The sequence below is a fragment of the Scylla paramamosain genome, chromosome 26 (genome assembly GCF_035594125.1).
Source record: "Scylla paramamosain isolate STU-SP2022 chromosome 26, ASM3559412v1, whole genome shotgun sequence".
Taxonomy (NCBI): Eukaryota; Metazoa; Arthropoda; class Malacostraca; order Decapoda; family Portunidae; genus Scylla; species Scylla paramamosain.
Genome location: NC_087176.1, coordinates 19936441 through 19953841, shown reverse-complemented (window position 1 = coordinate 19953841; position 17401 = coordinate 19936441). Strand labels below are relative to the sequence as shown.

General features: G+C 40.9%; 3 protein-coding genes across 44 annotated transcripts in view; 2 read left to right on the top strand and 1 right to left on the bottom strand.

Moving 5' to 3' along the window:
* The window catches only part of LOC135113788 (uncharacterized), a 45193-nt gene extending 33501 nt beyond the window's left edge, over positions 1-11692 (top strand). Inside the window, exons 3-10 of one of the 26 annotated variants that reach the window (XR_010275001.1) lie at positions 2363-2601; positions 3146-3275; positions 4462-4534; positions 7876-7989; positions 8585-8691; positions 9278-9407; positions 10531-10648; positions 11574-11593. Coding sequence is in view for 11 of the 26 variants with exons in the window: in XM_064029379.1 (XP_063885449.1) it covers positions 2363-2601; positions 3146-3275; positions 8585-8691; positions 10531-10732 (678 nt within the window). In the remaining 15 variants the exon portion in view is untranslated. Of the gene's footprint in view, positions 1-2362; positions 2602-3145; positions 3276-4461; positions 4858-7875; positions 7990-8442; positions 9231-9277; positions 9408-9576; positions 10084-10530; positions 11265-11573 lie in introns of those variants that run through there. The other 25 variants (XR_010275004.1, XR_010275000.1, XR_010275009.1 and 22 more) reach the window with 25 other exon arrangements.
* Positions 11693-11708: 16 nt separating this feature from the next.
* On the top strand, positions 11709-17116 carry LOC135113789 (uncharacterized). 2 transcript variants are annotated; one of them, XM_064029398.1, is made up of 4 exons: positions 11709-12101; positions 12551-12660; positions 13571-13820; positions 16556-17116. In XM_064029398.1, exons 1-3 carry the CDS (start codon positions 11813-11815, stop codon positions 13799-13801), a joined length of 630 nt encoding a protein of 209 aa, XP_063885468.1. In that variant the 5' UTR covers positions 11709-11812; the 3' UTR covers positions 13802-13820; positions 16556-17116. The 2 variants fall into 2 exon arrangements, with proteins under 2 accessions (XP_063885468.1, XP_063885467.1); XM_064029397.1 differs by lacking the exon at positions 16556-17116 and having other exon boundaries at positions 13571-14445.
* Positions 14022-17401, bottom strand: part of LOC135113790 (uncharacterized) — a 45138-nt gene continuing 41758 nt past the window's right edge. For 3 of the 16 annotated variants that reach the window (XR_010275026.1, XR_010275025.1, XR_010275024.1), the window contains exons 7-8: positions 15840-15990; positions 14909-15297 (exon numbers count right to left, since the gene is read on the bottom strand). Coding sequence is in view for 1 of the 16 variants with exons in the window: in XM_064029399.1 (XP_063885469.1) it covers positions 15222-15297 (76 nt within the window). In the remaining 15 variants the exon portion in view is untranslated. Of the gene's footprint in view, positions 14846-14902; positions 15298-15839; positions 15991-17401 lie in introns of those variants that run through there. The other 13 variants (XR_010275030.1, XR_010275029.1, XR_010275014.1 and 10 more) reach the window with 12 other exon arrangements.

Below are 17401 nucleotides of genomic sequence, written 5' to 3'. Positions count from 1 at the left end.
ACCTTTTACCAGGGTGGTGCTAATTATATTGTGCAACGCTGAGACTAATTGTGAGCTACACTCTTTTAAAATCCAACTGGAGACACCATCAGGACCCATTGCTTTCCTTACATCCAGGTCTTCCAACATATTCTTTACTTCATCTACTGATGTTTTAATCTCCTTTAGGTCGGTCCCTTTTTCTAATGCTGTCCTCTCACCTCTGAAATCATTTTCCTTAGTAGACACAGTGTGGAAGTATCTGTTAAACACTTCAGCTACCTCTTCTGGGTTATCCACTGTCTCTTCTCCAGCTTCTACTGTCCTTATTTCATCTTTACTCTTTAATTTTCCATTAATGAATTTATAAGATAATTTTGGTTGGTCTTTACATTTCTCCACAACATTCTTTTCAAAATTTTTCTGCTCATCTCTGCGAGTTTTAAGAAATTCGTTCCTCTTCCTTATATAATTGTTCCACAGGTCCAGTCTCCTGTTTTTCTTCCACTTGTTCCATGCTTTTTCTCTCTCCAATCTAGCTGTTGCACATCTGTTGTACCCATTTCTCTACTCCCTCATTATAAATGTCCAGGAAAGCTGTCCACTTTTCCTCTATGTCCTCCTTTTGAATAACCATGTTCCAATTCACTTCACTGAAATACTTCCTAAGTTGTCCAAAGTTAGTCTTGCTGTAGTTTATGTAGCCATTCTCTTCTGTGGTCCTCTTTTCTTATACTGAGGTTATTATCCATAGCTGTGAACTGAATCAGCACATGATCACTTTTTCCTATTGGGTTTATGTATTTAAGGTCTTCTACTATTTCTTGTTTCATGGTGGAAATTAGATCGAGCCTTGAAGGTGCTTCATTTCATCTAAATCTTGTGTCATCTGTAACCCATTGTGTCTAGAAATTTTCAGTAGCCAGGTCTAGTAGCTTGTTCCCCCATGATGGCTCACTGCCTTCCATGGTCCAATTCTCCCAAGATATCTCTTTACAGTTAAAGTCCCCCATCAGGAGTATATCGTCATTTTCCTCAAATAACTCTGCCAAACGTGTCCTTGTGTCCTCAAGCATTTTGTTATATTCATCCTCTCTCCAAGAGTTGGAATAGGGGGGAACATAAGTCACCACAATGTTACAGTATCTTACAATATTCTGTCTTAAGTTTATTTTCAATACTTCTGCCTCCTCCACCCCATATGTGACAGATTCCACTAATAAATCCTTCCTAATTAGAAGCATCACACCTCCTCCCTGTTTATTTTTTCTATTTCTCATCCAGAGGTTGTATTTTCCTTCACCAATATTTGATATATCCCTTCACTTGCCAATTTAATTTCAACAATTCCCATGATGTCCGGTTTCTCCTCTTTTAATTTCTTCGATCTCTCCAGTTAGCTCTTTTTCTTCTTGTAATGTCCCCACTAATTTTTCCACACATGTCTTTTCCTTCTTTTCTCTTTCAGTCCACTGAGGTGTATACTCTTCCTTCAGACCGAATACCACGACAGTTTTTTTCTTATCCTCAGTTTCTCTCACCAAGTTTTCTTTGTTTTATAACTTGAACAACTTTTTCTGTGAGCTTTTTGTTGTTTGCCTTTGTTTGTTCCTCCACAATTTCCCTAAAATCAGTCTTTTCTTTCTCTTGTTCTTTCTTCCAATTTTCCTGTTTTACGTTTAACTCTTCCACTTTGCCTTCATATTCCATTGCTTTCTTTTCATATAACGTTTGTTTTTTATGTAGATCGTCATATGCACCTCTTCACACCCCCTTCTCGGTGATCAAAGTTTCAACCATCTTCTCCATCTTGTCAAATCTATCCTTCATTTCCTTCATTTCAGTTTCCAGTGTGATAATTCTCCTTCTCATCATTGCTTTCCCGACCCTTCAGTCCTCTTCCCCAAATCCCGAGGTCTCTCTGTCTAGCCTTCGAGACGGTCCCCATTGGCATAAACAACATAGTGGGGACCGAAGTAGACCCCTCTTCACCGCTCATTATAACAATTTAACTGCTTTGGAGACGGAACAGCAACGAGTAGAACCAGTGTGAACTCTCATACTCTGTATTTCCACTAGGGCAACTCTCAGTGACGTAGATAGCTGGATTTTTAGTGTGTGTGTGTGTGTGTGTGTGTGTGTGTGTGTGTGTGTGTTTAGTAAACTTTCAGGCCTTTTTGGTTCCCATGAAAGGACTCAAGGATACACCAATAATTATTCTCTCTCTCTCTCTCTCTCTCTCTCTCTCTCTCTCTCTCTCTCTCTCTCTCTCTCTCTCTCTCTCTCTCTCTCTCTCTCTCTCTCTCTCTCTCTCTCTCTCTCTCTCTCTCTCTCTCTCTCTCTCTCTCTCTCTTCTCTTCTCTTCTCTTCTCTTCTCTTGCAGGGTGCACCCACCAGTGACCTGGGCCACAAGAGTGATCCCTGGCAGGTCACAGCAAGTCTCTTGGGAGGTCCGCCAGGTGCCATCCTCATGGGCACCACAACAGTTCCCAACAGGAATGGCACTGCCATCTTCACCAACCTGTCTGTCAGCAAGCCCGGGGAAGGCTACAACCTCACTTTCACCATCACCTACCCCAGCTATGCTCCAGCCCTCACCACCACCCTGGAGGGGACCTTCAGGTAGGTGCAGGTCTTTATTTATGTAAGAGGGGGACTGGTCAAAGGCAACAAAAAGTTTAAAAAAGCCCAATGAGAGTGCCAGTCCCTAAAGAGAGGTCAAAAAGAACCATCCAAAGCTGGAGCACAAGTGTCTGGTGTAAGAACAGAAGAATAAGAAAATAAGTGATGCTGTAAGAAGCCATCAGACCTACACATGGCAGTCCCTGTACAAAGCATGCTTACCTATTTCCACCTATCAACCTCATTGATAAATTTGTGTAATCTTCTTTTAAAGGTCACTAAATAATCAGCTTCATTACTGAGTCCATTCCATTCATCCACCACTCTATTTAAAAACCAATTCCTTCCTATCTGTTTTAAATTTAACTTAATCAGGGTACATTAATGGTGTCTCTAGGGATTAGACCTTGACAGGATACTGAGGGAAATGCAAGTCTGACATACCAAAAAGGAGAGAAAAGGATCTCAGTATTTACCAAGATACAATTACTATTGAAGTCACATAAGTGATCTAATTGTTGGTCTTCTTTTGGCCTCCCCTCAGCTTGACAAAGATGAGTGCAGCAATGGTCCTGCAGCAGCCCAGCATAGTGCAGGCCGGACAACCCACCACCATCACTGTTCACTTTGTTGACAAGGACTCTGGCTTGGTGCTTAATGGCCTGGCTTTCAAGGTGAGGAGACAGACAGGCATGATTGACTTAAATGTTGTATATAAAGAGTAATAAAATAATATAATCTTTGTTAACATGATGTGAGGAAGTGACGAGACAGACAGGAATTATTTATTTTTTCTTTTTTTTTGGATTGTAGTTTGATGGCAAGGCATTGAAGGTGAGGAGATGACAAAATCAAGTTAAATTTTTTGGGATAGCGTAATAAAACAATATTAATTCTGTTATCAAGAGGCATTCAGTTTGTTGACGAGGACTCTGGCCCAGTGCTTGGATGGCAAGACTTTAAAGGTTTGGTAGACAGGAATAATTGAGTCAAGTTTATTTTTTGCATACATGCATGAAGTAATAAAGCAATATTATTTCTATTATCATGATACATTCATTCAGCTTGTTTACAAAAATTCTGGCTTAATGTTTGATGGTGAGGCTTTCAAGATGAGGAGATGGACAGAAATTACTAAGTTAATTAAGGGACTGTAATTAACTTTTTTGAATGAAAATGTGTGCAAAAAGCAACATTGGTCTGTGCACACTGAAAAATCATCCAGCACTTTGGCAACAATCTGCCAAAGTTTGAGTTGTGTGTCTGAGACATAGCTTGTTTACACTCAGGCTTTAGATTACACCTTGTGGTACTCCTTATGTTTTGCTGTTTTTCATATACTGTATCTGTTTTTTTGTGTGTGCATGATTTTTGGAGACTTTTTTTCAGATGTGTGGCATGTTATCCCTAAGTGGTGGGAGGGGAGGGAGTGGGACAGTAATTACTGGATAATGAGTCAGTACTCAGTTGGCCTAAGGTGAGGCCAGGGCATGTATGTACTGCCACGCTGGTGCCAGACCATCCACATGACTCATAAAATTTGAGAGGAATTGTGTTACTATCTTCTGTGAAGACCATAACCATAGCAGAGTCTTGTAAGTACAGTCACTAGGGTGTTGTAGGGAGGTCCACAACACTGTTCCTTCCCACCAGAGACCAGTGGGCCTAAGAGTGAGTGATGTGTGTGTGAGTGAGTGGTGCTTTGTCTGGGATTGGTGGCCTGGTGTATAGATAAGTAGACAGATGAAGGGAGTAAAATTATACCTTCTCTGTTATCCTTCCATAAGAAAGCACAGAAGTTGAGAGGAATTACATCTGTACTGTATTTTCTTTCCTGAGCCTCTTCTCTCTCCTCCTCAGGCCAGACATTTGTGGGCAAACTGCTGGCAAAGACTGCTGAGGGACACTTTGAGGTTATCCAGAGGTATGCCAAGTAAGAAACAGAAGAGAATGTTACAAGGAGGAGGCAGCAGGCACCTGCCAAAATGATAATTACTCCCAGTGAGGTCTAAAGCACTGGATGATGGGGTGCTGTGAACTTATCATTAAATGCAGCTGTGACCTCACTGAATGTTTCCCTTTGTGTCTCACAAGAAAAGGGGACAGTCACAGCCTGCTCTCTAAAGACAACTCTCTTCCTTCACACAAAACTACAAGCATCTAATTACACACACACCCTTCACTCAATTATCATGGAGACTCCTACACCAGCCTCATAGAGTCATCATCGGGGGAGGGGACAACAAATGTCCCCAGGTCAGACTGCTCTTCTGGTATCAACCCTAAGTGTCTTGACACCGCTCAACTTTTTCTTCATTAACTCCTGCAACATTTGCAGTCTTGGATCTAATTTTCAGTCTGTAAAAACACCATCTCTCCTCTACTAAACCTCATTTTCTTTTCCTCACTGAAACACAGGTGTCTAAGGCAACTGACATTAGCCCCATTTTTGTTCTCTCCTACTTTCTCCATCCTCATTTTCAATCCAAAGCTGGATGTTGCATTTATGTGCACAACAACTTAACCTGCTCTCTTGCCCACGCTCTTGAATCTTCCGAGTTTTCCACCATCTGGCTACGATTACAGTCACTCTCAAACTAAATGTATCTGTGCTGTATACCTCTCACCTAACTCCTCTGACTTTAAAAAATTCTTTGACTTCTTAACTTTCAAAGTGGAGCACATTCTGACCCTCTTCCCTTTTGCAGAGGTCTCCATTCTTGGAGACTTCAATGTTCACCATCAGCTTTGGCTTTCCTGTCCCTTCACTGACCATCCTGGTGAACTAGCCTTCAACTTTGCTATCCTCCACAACCTAGAGCAATTGGTGCAACACCCTACTTGTATTCCTGACCATCTTGGAGATATGCCCAACATTATTAACCTTTTCATAACCTCTAATCCTTCTGCTTATGCTGCCACCCTCTCTTCTCTGTTGGGCTTATCCAGTCACTATCTCATATCTTTATCTTGTCCTATCACTCCAATCCTTCCTCAGCATCCCCATAAGCAGAAGTGCCTCTAGGATTTTGCCTCTGCTAGCTGTAGGGACCCAAGGAGGTATTTTGCTGATTTTCCTTGGAATAACTACTGCTTCCATGTCAGAGACCTGTCTGTGTGCAGAGTACATAACAGAGGTAGTAGAGTCTGACATGGAGGTGTACATTCCTCACTCTTTATCTTCCAAATCTTGGTTTAACACAGCTTGTTCTCATGCTATACATGATAGAGAGGTGGCCTACAAAAGGTACTTAAGCCTTCCATCACCAGAATATCATGGGCTTTATATTTTTGCCTGGAACCATGCCAAGTCTGTTCTCCAACTAGCCAAAAACTCCTTCATTAACGGAAAGTTTCAAAATCTTTCAAGATCTAACTCCCCTTGTAACTTCTGGCACCAAGCCAAAAACATCTCCAATAACTTTGCTTCTCCTTCTTTTCCTCCTTTATATCAACCAGATGGTACCACTGCTATCACATCTATCTCTAAACCTGAACTCTTCGCTCAAACCTTTGCTAAAAACTCTACCTTGGACAATTCAGGGCTTGTTCCTCCCTTGCCTCCACCCTCTGACTACTTCATGCTACCTATTCAAATTCTTCACAGTCATGTTTTCATGCCCTCCCTGGCCTAAACCCTCGGAAGGCTTATGGACCTGATGGGGTTCCTCATATTGTTCTCCAAAATTGTGCCTCTGTGCTTGCACCTTGCCTAGTCAAACTCTTTCAACTCTGTCAGCATCTACCATTCCTTCTTGCTGGAAGTTTGCCTACATTCAGCCTGTTCCTAAAAAGGGTGACTTCAAATCCCTCAAACTGCCATCCTATTGTTTTAATTTCCTGCCTATCTAAAGTTTTTTAATCAATCATCAACAGGAAGATTCTTAAACATCTTTCACTTCACAACCTTCTATCTGATCGCCAGTATGGGTTCCATCAAGGCCACTCTACTGGTGATCTTTTGGCTTTCCTTACTGAGTCTTAGTCATCCTCTTATAAAGATTTTGGTGAGACTTCTGCTGTTGCTTTGGACATATTAAAAGTTTTTGATAGAGTTTGGCACAAAGCTTGGATTTCCAAACTACTCTTCTGCGCCTTGTATCCTTTTCTCTGTAACTTCATCTTAAGTTTCCATTTTGACCGTTCTATTGCTGCTGTGGTAGATGATCACTATTCTTCCTTTAAACCTATTAACTGTGGTGTTCCTCAGGGTTCTGTCCTATCACCCACTCTCTTCTTATTATTCTCCAGTGACCTAAACCAAACTTCTTGTCTTATCCACTCCTACACTGATAATACCACCCTGCACTTTTCTACGTCTTTTGTAGAAGTCCAACCCTTCAGGAAGTAAAGAGTTCATGCAGGGAAGCCACAGAAGACCTGACTTTTGATCTCTCTAAAATTTCTGATTGGGGCAGAGCAAACTTAGTATTATTCAATGCCTCAAAAACTCAATTCCTCCACCTATCAACTTGACACAACCTTCCAGATAACTATCCCATCTTCAGTGACACTTAACTGTCCCCCTTTCTACACTGAACATCCTTGGTCTGTCCTTTTCTTATAATCTAAACTGGAAACTTCACAACACATCCCTAGCTAAAACAGCTCTTATGAAATTAGATGTTCTGAAACATCTTCACCAGTTTTTCTCATCCCCCCTGCCAACTGCTAACTCTGTACAGGGGCCTTATCTGTCCATGTATGCTTCACATGTCTGGGGGGGTTCCACTTGTACTGCTCATCTAGACATTATGGAATCAAAAGCTTTTTGTCTCATCAGCTCCTCTCCACTAACTGACTGTCTTCAGCCGGTTTCTCATCACTGCAGTGTTGCATCTCTTGCTATCATCTACTGCTGTTTTCATGCTAACTGCTCTTCTGATCTTGCTAACTGCATGCCTCCCCTCCTCTGACGGCCTCGCTGCACAAGACTTTCTTCTTTCTTTCACCCCCTATTATGTTCACCTCTCTAATGCAAGAGTTAACCAGTATTCTCAATCATTCATTCCTTTCTCTGGTAAACTCTGGAACTCCCTGCCTGCTTCTGTCTTTCCATCTTCCTATGACTTGAATTCCTTCAAGAGGGAGGTTTCAAGACACTTATCCTTCAATTTTTGACTGCTGCTTTGGACCCTTTTATGGGACTGGCATCTCAGTGGGTCTTTATTTTTTGGGGGGGAGGGGAGGGTTGTTGCCCTTGGCCAGTGTCCCTCCTACTTGAAAAAATAAATATCTTCCCAACACAAATACTGACAACAGCCCCTGTGTCAGGCTGTATGTACCAGATGAGGCCGTGTCAATGCTCACCTTTGAGAACGTCATATTTGAGGCGCCAGACGTGAGACAGCAACTCATAGCCAAGGTTGCTGTCGTCTCCGCTAGCTGGTACATGGAGTCCTCTCGAGTATTGGTGTCAGTCTGGTAAACTCTGGAGCTCCCTGCCTGTGTCTGTACTTCCTTATACAAGACACTTCTTAAATTTAGGGTAATTCTTTTGGCTCTGTCTTCTAGAGACTGGTACCTCAGTGGGCCCTTTTATTTTTATTTATTTATTTATTTTATTTCATTTTATTTTATTTAATTTAATTTTTTTTTTTTTTTCTCTCTCTCTCTCTCTCTCTCTCTCTCTCTCTCTCTCTCTCTCTCTCTCTCTCTCTCTCTCTCTCTCTCTCTCTCTCTCTCTCTCTCTCTCTCTCTCTCTCCTTTTTGTTGGCCTTAGCCAGAGTTCCTCTTACATAAAGGAAAATCTTGTATACTGATGTACATACTTATGGAAGTTAGGATAAAATGTATTGCATGTTGATGTACTGTTTAAAACCCCAATACCTCACATTACAGACTATTAAAGATGCAGAATCCTTGCTGAACCATCACTGGAACCATGAAAACACCCCTGAAAACACCATAACAACTGGAAGTATTGGAGGTAAGAGAGAGCAAAACATTTGGGAGTGCAGTTTATTATCTGTCTCCCATACAGGACTGGTGGTGTATCCCTCACATCTGGTCATCAAGGAGTACCCCATGGTCAAGTCCTTGCACACCGATCTGTTCTGATGGAAGCAGTTGGAGGGTGTGGAGGATGTGGTGAGAATGACTGTCCTTATCACCCATCTGTTATATCCTTCAGTATCTTCTTTTCTTCGCCTGCACTGTGTTTTTTCCTCTTGCATCCTTCAGTAATATTGTTTTCTTCATGCCTCCTGTGTTCTTTTTGTTTCTGTTCTATCCTTCATTATACTTTTCTGTTATATCCTTCAGTGATATCCTTTTTCTCCTCCTGCAGTGTATTCTTTTTCCCTCTTATCATATCATGTATCCTTCAATGATATCTTTTCTTCATCTTTGCTGTATTCTTTTTCTTCTACCTTATCATTCATTATCCATTTCTTCACTCATCCTGTATTCCTCTTTTTTTCTCTCTTTAATGCACACTTTCCTCCACACACACAATTTAAACCTTTCTGTCATGCATAGTTACCCTCACCCCCTCCTTGCCCCACACACACACACACACACACACACACACACACACACACACACACACACACACACACACACACACACACACACACACACACACACACACACACACACACACACACACACACACACACACACACACACACACACACACACACACCTCTAATGATGTTATGGTGATGTGACACAGTTGGAGGATGGAGTGCTGAGTATGTTGCTGCAGTCAGTGGACATGCTGGCTGCTGGCTGACGGAGTGTACTGTGGCCCCGTTGATTTCACTCTCAGCAATGACTCCAAGAAGGGCATAACAGAGTACCAGGTGTGTATTGTGAAGAGGTGAATTGAATGGCTGTATTTTTCATTCTTTCTTCTGTTGTAAAAGAATGTCAAAAGCAAGCTCGTTCATCGCTTTCTTGTCTTCCTGTAGTCATTTTCATTGCTTTTATATTCTTTCCACTAATTCTTCTCTCTTCCTCTACTTCCTACAGTCACTTTCATTTAAGTTTTCTATTCATTTCACTAATTCTTTTCACTCTCTATTTCTTATAGCCATTTTCACTACTCTTTCTTATTCTCCTCTCTCCCTCCATGTCTCACAGCCATTTTCATCGTCCTTTTCTAGTTCACTAATTCTTCTCACTTCCTCTGCTTCAAGATAACTGGACCACAGGAGCATGTTGCCACAGCTCTAGGGAAACTGTGCACATCCCTCAGCAGTAACATAGCTATCCCAGTAGTGACAGGATACTTAGACACTCACTACAATGCAAGGAAAGTTTACGTCGAGGACCAGATCTTGCGCTGCTCTTGGAGAAACATTGTGCATCTCTTGAACAAGAGTGAGACTGGGGACCCTCTTCTAGATAATCGGAATGGTTCTGAAGTTAGCCTTGTGTCTTCTGTCCCTAAGGATCCTCCAGTCCTTGCATCTCCCCTTTGGCACCATATCTTGTGCTGCTCTCAGAAAAAAGTGCTTCTTTGGAATGAAACTGAGAGTGAGGATGGTGTTTCAGGTGCTGGGAATAGTACTGAACTTAGTCTCATTTCTGGTGTCCCTGTGCACCTCCCAGTCCTTATATTAATGTGATGTCTTGCTAACTCTCATGCTGTCTCACTCAGTTTGGTACAATTGTTTACTGCAAGTTTAGAGTTTAGTTTTCAATGTAAGGTCACTGATAGTAAAAGGAGTGGTTGAATACTTCTCTTTCTCATCTTGTCTTCCTTTTCCTTGTCCTCTTCCTCATTTACTTGCATTTCTCTCATTCTCTACCTCCTGGTCTTTTCCTTCATCCTTCTCTCTCTCTCTCTCTCTCTCTCTCTCTCTCTCTCTCTCTCTCTCTCTCTCTCTCTCTCTCTCTCTCTCTCTCTCTCTCTCTCTCTCTCTCTCTCTCTCTCTCTCTCTCTCTCTCTCTCTCTCTCTCTCTCTCTCTCTCTCTCTGCAGGATGGCCAAGGAAATCCATCTCAAATACCCAGAGATCCTCCATGCCGCTCACCCCTTCTTCCTCTCCCTCAAGTTTGTGGGTGCTGGTGGCTCTCTCCTGGATGGAGCAGTTTTCGTGGTGAGACACACAAGAAACCTTAACTCTCATGCCTTGGGTCTTATGGGAACTGTTTTCAAAGAGAAAGAGTCTGGTTTGTGGTAAGACACACTGGGAACCTTAACTTTTATCCCCATATTGTGAAATGCCTGAGGTGTTATGAGAACTGTTTTCAAAGAGGAGTCTGGTTTGTGGTAGGAAGTGCGGGGAACCTTAACTTTTATCCCCATATTGTGAAATGCCTGAGGTGTTAATGGAACTGTTTTAAAAGAGGAGTCTGGTTTTTATGATTGGTTGATTGATGATGCAGAATATTATTAACTATTTCCTGAATCATGAAAAAAATGTCCTTGAAAATCCCATCAGCTTTCATAAGGACTGTTTTCATGATAATGAGTCAGGTTCTCATAGGTGTTTCTTTCTTCTGGTGATGCAGAATACTTGTTAAACTATCACCAGAATCATGAAGTACCCTTGAAAATTCCTGTAAGTATTTCTAAAGGTCACTGAGATGGTTAGTCCAGTGACTGTGTGTTTTGTTGTTTTCTTGTGTATATTTTGTCTCTCATTCCACGTAGTTCTCTTGTTTCTTCTCAGGATCAAAAGATATTGATTGAGATACTGGGGAGGGATGTGAGTGCATGGCCCAAGGCTAGGCAGAGAGAGAGAGAGAGAGAGAGAGAGAGAGAGAGAGAGAGAGAGAGAGAGAGAGAGAGAGAGAGAGAAAGTGTGTGTGCGTGTTTTATGCACAGACAGAAAACATGTTAATTTTTGTATCATTCCAACATTTTCCTCTTCTCAATTTTCCTGTTGCCCTTCCAGATATTCAGCTTTTCTTTGTTCCTTCAGTGAAAAATCTCCCTTTCCTTAACTCTGTTGTATCCCCTCAATATCCAGCCTTTGTTTGTCCCTGCAATAATGGATCTTTTCTGTGTATTTCCTCCAGGATCTATTTACCCAAGAACAACTTGTCAACAATTCCTGTAGATGTCGTCATCAGTGAGGTCAGTGTTAGATACCAACTTGCTGCTCAGGTGTCTGTTGTACCTGCTGGTTGGCATCTCCCACTTTGTCTCTCCTGGTAAGCAAGTATGTATGTGTATCTATTGATTTATTTCTGTGTGTATTGTGTCTGTCTATCTGTGTGAATGTGGAGAGTTTGGGGTGAATCTTGCTTGATACCTGATGTGGATGGATTGCTGTGTGCCTCTCAGTGCAGCAGCCTGTCAGTCCAGACGGCATTTGACAGCTGTTTCTCACTCCACATATTTACACAAAGGTGCTGACAGATTAGCAGCAGGAGTGGGAACTGCAGTGGCTGTAACTCATATGACTTCACTGGTACCAATCCAGACCACCTGGCTTCCCCAGGGACAGGCTTGTGTCACCCTGACCTTACCTCTACCTATACATCTACCACTGCACTACATTTGGAATCTGGTTGAGTACATGTACTCAGACCCAAGCCTGATGTGTAAGTGTGTGTGTGTGTGTGTGTGTGTGTGTGTGTGTGTGCGTGTGTGTGTGTGTGTGTGTGTGTGTGTGTGTGTGTCTTTGTCTATCTCTGTTGAAATCAAGTCATTGTTGTGTCTTGGAGGGAATAAGTGTGTGTATGTGACTATCTATCTATTTATCTATCTATTTGTGTTTAAATAAAGTTGTTGGTAGCATCTGAGGGAATGAGAGGAGTGTGAGCTCAGTATGATGTGCAAGGAGTTTATGGATGTTTTAACATTTTGTAATATAAGTATTTATTAGTGTGCATATCTTTTTTTGCACGCAAGATTTTAATACCTTACTTTACCATTTTGTCTGCATCTAACATACAGTCTCTCTCTCTCTCTCTCTCTCTCTCTCTCTCTCTCTCTCTCTCTCTCTCTCTCTCTCTCTCTCTCTCTCTCTCTTCACCAATTCTCCTTACAGGCTTGGTGGTGTATCCTGAAAATTTGGAGATCCAGGAGAACTCTGTCACCAAGAACATGCAAATGAATGTCATTGGGTGGCTGATGGCAGCTCCTCAAGTGAACCCAGAGGTGAGGGAGGCTGTCACTGGGTCTTGGAGGGAGCAGGGAAGCAGGGGTTAGAGTGAAGATGTTTAGAAAAGAGGGATGCAGCACTGTGGTTGTGAAGAGTAGCCATCATTTTCATTTTAAGGGTGTTTTTAAGCTATTTGGCTTGTAGTGCCACTGAGACTATCCCTTTCCACTGGGGACTCAAAATAAGAATAAAGACAGACTTCGTATTCTGAGTGTTAATGAAAGTAAGAATAATAATCAGAAATAGCAACCATTATCACTATCCTGTTTCTTCATGTCAAGCTTGATAAAGTTAGATTTAAAAAAGAAATAGGAAGGAACTGGTTTTCAGATGGAGTGATAGATGAATGAAATAGACTCGGTAGTTAGGTTAGTGCTGAGTCATTAGGGAGCTTTAAAAGATTAGACAAATTTATGCATGAGGATGATAGTGAAAATAGGTAAGCACATTTCATGCAGGGATTGCCATGTGTAAACCAGATGGCTTCTTGCAGTTTCCCTTGTGTTCTTACAATTATTATGCCACTGATATGATGCCACAACACAATGGTAATGGTGGTGATGGTGTGTTCCCGAGTGATGCAGGTGATAATGGGGCTTGACATGAGTGTCAAGGGCATGTAGTGTCCCGTCACCTTTGCTCCTGTGACCTCTGGCTCTTCTAAAAAGGGAGTTGCATCTTCACGGTATTTTTATGTCTGATGGTGTGTAGTAGTAAGGATTATCCAAGATTGGAGAAGTGTCTTGGGACCTTCCTCATGAAAAAAATTTGTCATAGGGAAAAGAAAATACAGAAGCAGGCAGGGAGTTCCAGAGTTTACTGGTGAAAAGGATGAAAAATTAATAATGGTGAACTCTTGTATTGGAGAGGTGGACCACCACCATCACCACTACTTATTCTCCACAGATCACTGGGCTAAAGTACAGCAAGATGAGTGCCTTGGAGAAGCTGTGCCTTGAGTTGAAGGCTGCAGTCACCATCAGAAAAGAGCAAAGCTACAACAAGTCATCCAAGTACTTTGTCAAGAAGGTTTATGTTGAAGGCAACCTCCTGCACTGCTCTCAGGAGAACAGTGGGACTCATGACCGCCTCCAAGACCCACAGAGGATTGGAAGGCATAAATTCAATCTTGGATAACTATTGACATTTAAAACTGGTGACTCCACTTGTCAGATTGTAGGTGGGAAAGTTTTAGGGTTGATTGATGGGAACATTGTTGATCTAAATTCTTTTTTGGTAAAGTACTGTAAATCACTTGCATGTGAAGTTTCAAATGGATGAAATAGCATGAATGGTTTTGTAGTTGAATTGTTCTTTGTAGCTGGAAAAAAAAATTAGGGTCGATTGATGGGAAAACTATTGTTCAAAATCCTTTTATTGTAAACTAGATCATGTACATAGTTGTGAAATTTTTTTGGAAATGAAATAGCATGAATGATGATGATGTTGTTTGTGTTGTACTATGGGTAAACCATTGGAAAAAATGTAGTAGTTATGAACAAAATTGGATTAACTAAACATCACTGAGGTTGTAGTTGTGAAATTTTGGTGTAAATTAATGTAAACAATGAAATACTTTAATAATCATTAAAGTTTTAATCTTATATTAGGAGTCATTGGAAATTAGCTAAAATAAACACCCTTATATTATCTTAACCCTATAATGACTAACCAACTTTCCTCTCAAATCATAGCATAGTTTTAACACAAGTAAACAGTGCACAGCTTTGCCAAATGTTGTCATAAATCTGTGTTGGAAATATAGTCTTCATCAAGCATTATTGTTGTGTGAGTTATCATTGCTGTCATGTGTTGTTTTAAGGAGACACTGATTTTGCAGTTTTTTTTTTCTACACCTATTCAAAAGTTAAAAATCTTTCAGTTTTCTGTGCATGTGTTCTAGTATCCTCTGCATTCTTTCTTGTCATTCTTTCACACTCAGAGCTAAATGCATTGAACTAACATTCCCATTCCTATTATTCAGCAACTCATGAAATTAACACCAGAGCAATTTGGTATGTTATGGAAAATGAGAGAGAGAGAGAGAGAGAGAGAGAGAGAGAGAGAGAGAGAGTCCTTTTTCCCTCTTCTCTCATGTCATGGCCCAGGACAGGGTGACGTCCTTGGAACATCGTCATTTGCATTCCCTAATCACAGACAGATGTGCCTCCTCACTCACTCCTCCATGTTGGAGAAAATAATTGCATTAATGAACATGTCTTGCACTTTATCATTACTTTTTATTATTATTATTATTATTATTATTATTATTATTATTATTATTATTATTATTACTACATTTACAGTAGTCCCTCACTGTTAGCAGTTTAATTAGTGTAGCCAAACCAATGTCAAAAGTGAAATTTGCCAAACGTGAATAGTACTATAAATGGGGTTCACCCTTTTGACTTGCATTTGAAAGCAAAGACATTATACATGAAACATTAACAGCAATATAGAATACAATAGATAATAGATGACAGATGTTATTTACCTTTAATTATTTATAGTTAAGCCTGGTGAGAGGAGCGAGTGTGGTAATTGTGTAGGTGCACTATTAATATTTGGCACCCAAACCAGTGTCATCCATATCCAAGTGTCCATGCCCTCCACCACTTGTAGAGGCTGCACTCCTGGGGACAAACACCAAAGATGTGGTTAATTGCAGCAAAAAAACAGTAAGATGGCTGTTGGGAGGTTCACAAAAATCAAACAATGCACATGGACGACAAACTGGATCAACACCATTCTGTTACGTCAGTGAGTGGCGCACCAAAAGTGGATCTGATGTGCCAGTTTGGGTGATGGTACCAGTTCAAACCTATTGCCAAACTGAAACAAGAGGGACCACACTCTCTCTCTCTCTCTCTCTCTCTCTCTCCTCTCTCTCTCTCTCTCTCTCTCTCTCTCTCTCTCTCTCTCTCTCTCTATATATATATATATATATATATATATATATATATATATATATATATATATATATATATATATAAAGCTTTTCAGTAATAAACATTTAGTGTGCAAAAACTTTTAGTACATCTAAACTATAGTAACTTGTGTCTTCCTTACAAGTGGTGTCATCCACCATTCTTTCTCTCCCCTCTTAAAAAGTGGGAAAAGGAAGACTGCTGGACCACACCACAAGTTATAACAACAAAAAAAGGTTCATTCAAACTTTACTCTGCTGCATGGACTGTATCAGCTTGTATTCAGGCAGGTCAAGTTGGGCGATACAAGTGTGTGCTGGAAGGAAGCTGTCATCTGCTGGCTTTTGGATTATCAACCTGGAAGCCTGGGTGTGTGTGTGTGTGTGTGTGTGTGTGTGTCTAAGAGAATCAGTTTGAGTGAGTAGTGGGAGGGAGTTTTTAAGTATGTGAGAGTAAAAGAAGGGGTTTTGTAGAGAGAGAGAGAGAGAGAGAGAGAGAGAGAGAGAGAGAGAGAGAGAGAGAGAGAGAGAGAGAGAGAGAGAGAGAGAGAGAGAGAGAGAGAGAGAGAGAGAGAGAGAATTTTGTGTGTGTGTAGGAGAGAGAATACAAGAAATTATTTCTATTAAGAGAGAATTTTGCGTATGTGTAGGAGAGAGAATACAAGAAATTATTTCTATTAAATTTATTACTATTATTCTAAATTTATTCATATTTCAGAGGAATGACTGACAGAAGAGACAAAGAAAAGAGGAGGAAGAATATAAGAAAGGAAGGAAGGAAGAGAAGAGGGGGACATGAGAAGGATGAAATAAAGGAGAGGAGAGAGAGAGAGAGAGAGAGAGAGAGAGAGAGAGAGAGAGAGAGAGAGAGAGAGAGAGAGAGAGTTACTGATTGTGAGAATTAATTATCATTATTATTATTATGTTCAAAATGTATTATTTATATTTGCATTGTTTTTTTCCAGAAGTGATAGAAAGAAGGAAGAGGAGAAGATAGATGATAATAAGGAGGGAAGAAAGAGAAAGAGAGAGAGAGAAGACAACAAAGAAGGAAGAGGACATGAGAGAAGAATGAGGATAATAGAAGAGGAAGAAAAAAAGAAGAAATGAGAGAAAGATAGAAAAGATAAATAAAAGAAAAATAAATCCTCCCCCCTGCCCCCCTTTCTCTCTCTCTCTCTCTCTCTCTCTCTCTCTCTCTCTCTCTCTCTCTCTCTCTCCCACAATCCACAGACCCACAGTATGTCTCCCACAGTATGTTGACAAACCCAGTCACTCCCCACAGCCTCTCACAAATATACCCCTCTCTCTCTCTCTCTCTCTCTCTCTCTCTCTCTCTCTCTCTCTCTCCATGCCTAAGAGAGGAACCTGGTCAGTCCCTGCGAGAAATTTTGCAACATTTTCTGTTCAAGCAAGAGTTCATTAAAGACTTCCCATTCCCAAACAGTACAAATGACTGGATGGTCTGGAAAGTATTCACTCTGGAAATACAGTGAGGGGTTAATGAAAGGAAGAATATTGGAAAATGTGTGTTAATTTAGATTCCTGTGGTGTGTGGATGGAAGGACTGGGTGAATATAGACAGCAGAAGAGGTGAGGAGTGTATGCTAACTAAAGGCAGGAAGTGAAGGACTGGATAAATATTAGACAGAAGAGGTGATAGAAGCAATGGACTAGATATACAGAGATAAGGAAGGGCTGGATAAATATTAGACAAGAGGTGATAGAGGCAAAGGACTAGATATGCAGAGACAAGGAAGGGCTGGATAAATATTAGAGGAGGTGACAGAGGCAAAGACTGTACACTAATA

Coding starts and splice junctions, on each gene's coding strand:
- LOC135113789 (XM_064029398.1), top strand. CDS start 11,813: ATGTGGATGGATTGCTGTGTGCCTCTCAGTGCAGCAGCCTGTCAGTCC. Junction 12,102..12,550: donor CTCAGACCCAAGCCTGATGT/GTAAGTGTGTGT, acceptor TTCTCCTTACAG/GCTTGGTGGTGTATCCTGAA. Junction 12,661..13,570: donor CTCCTCAAGTGAACCCAGAG/GTGAGGGAGGCT, acceptor TATTCTCCACAG/ATCACTGGGCTAAAGTACAG.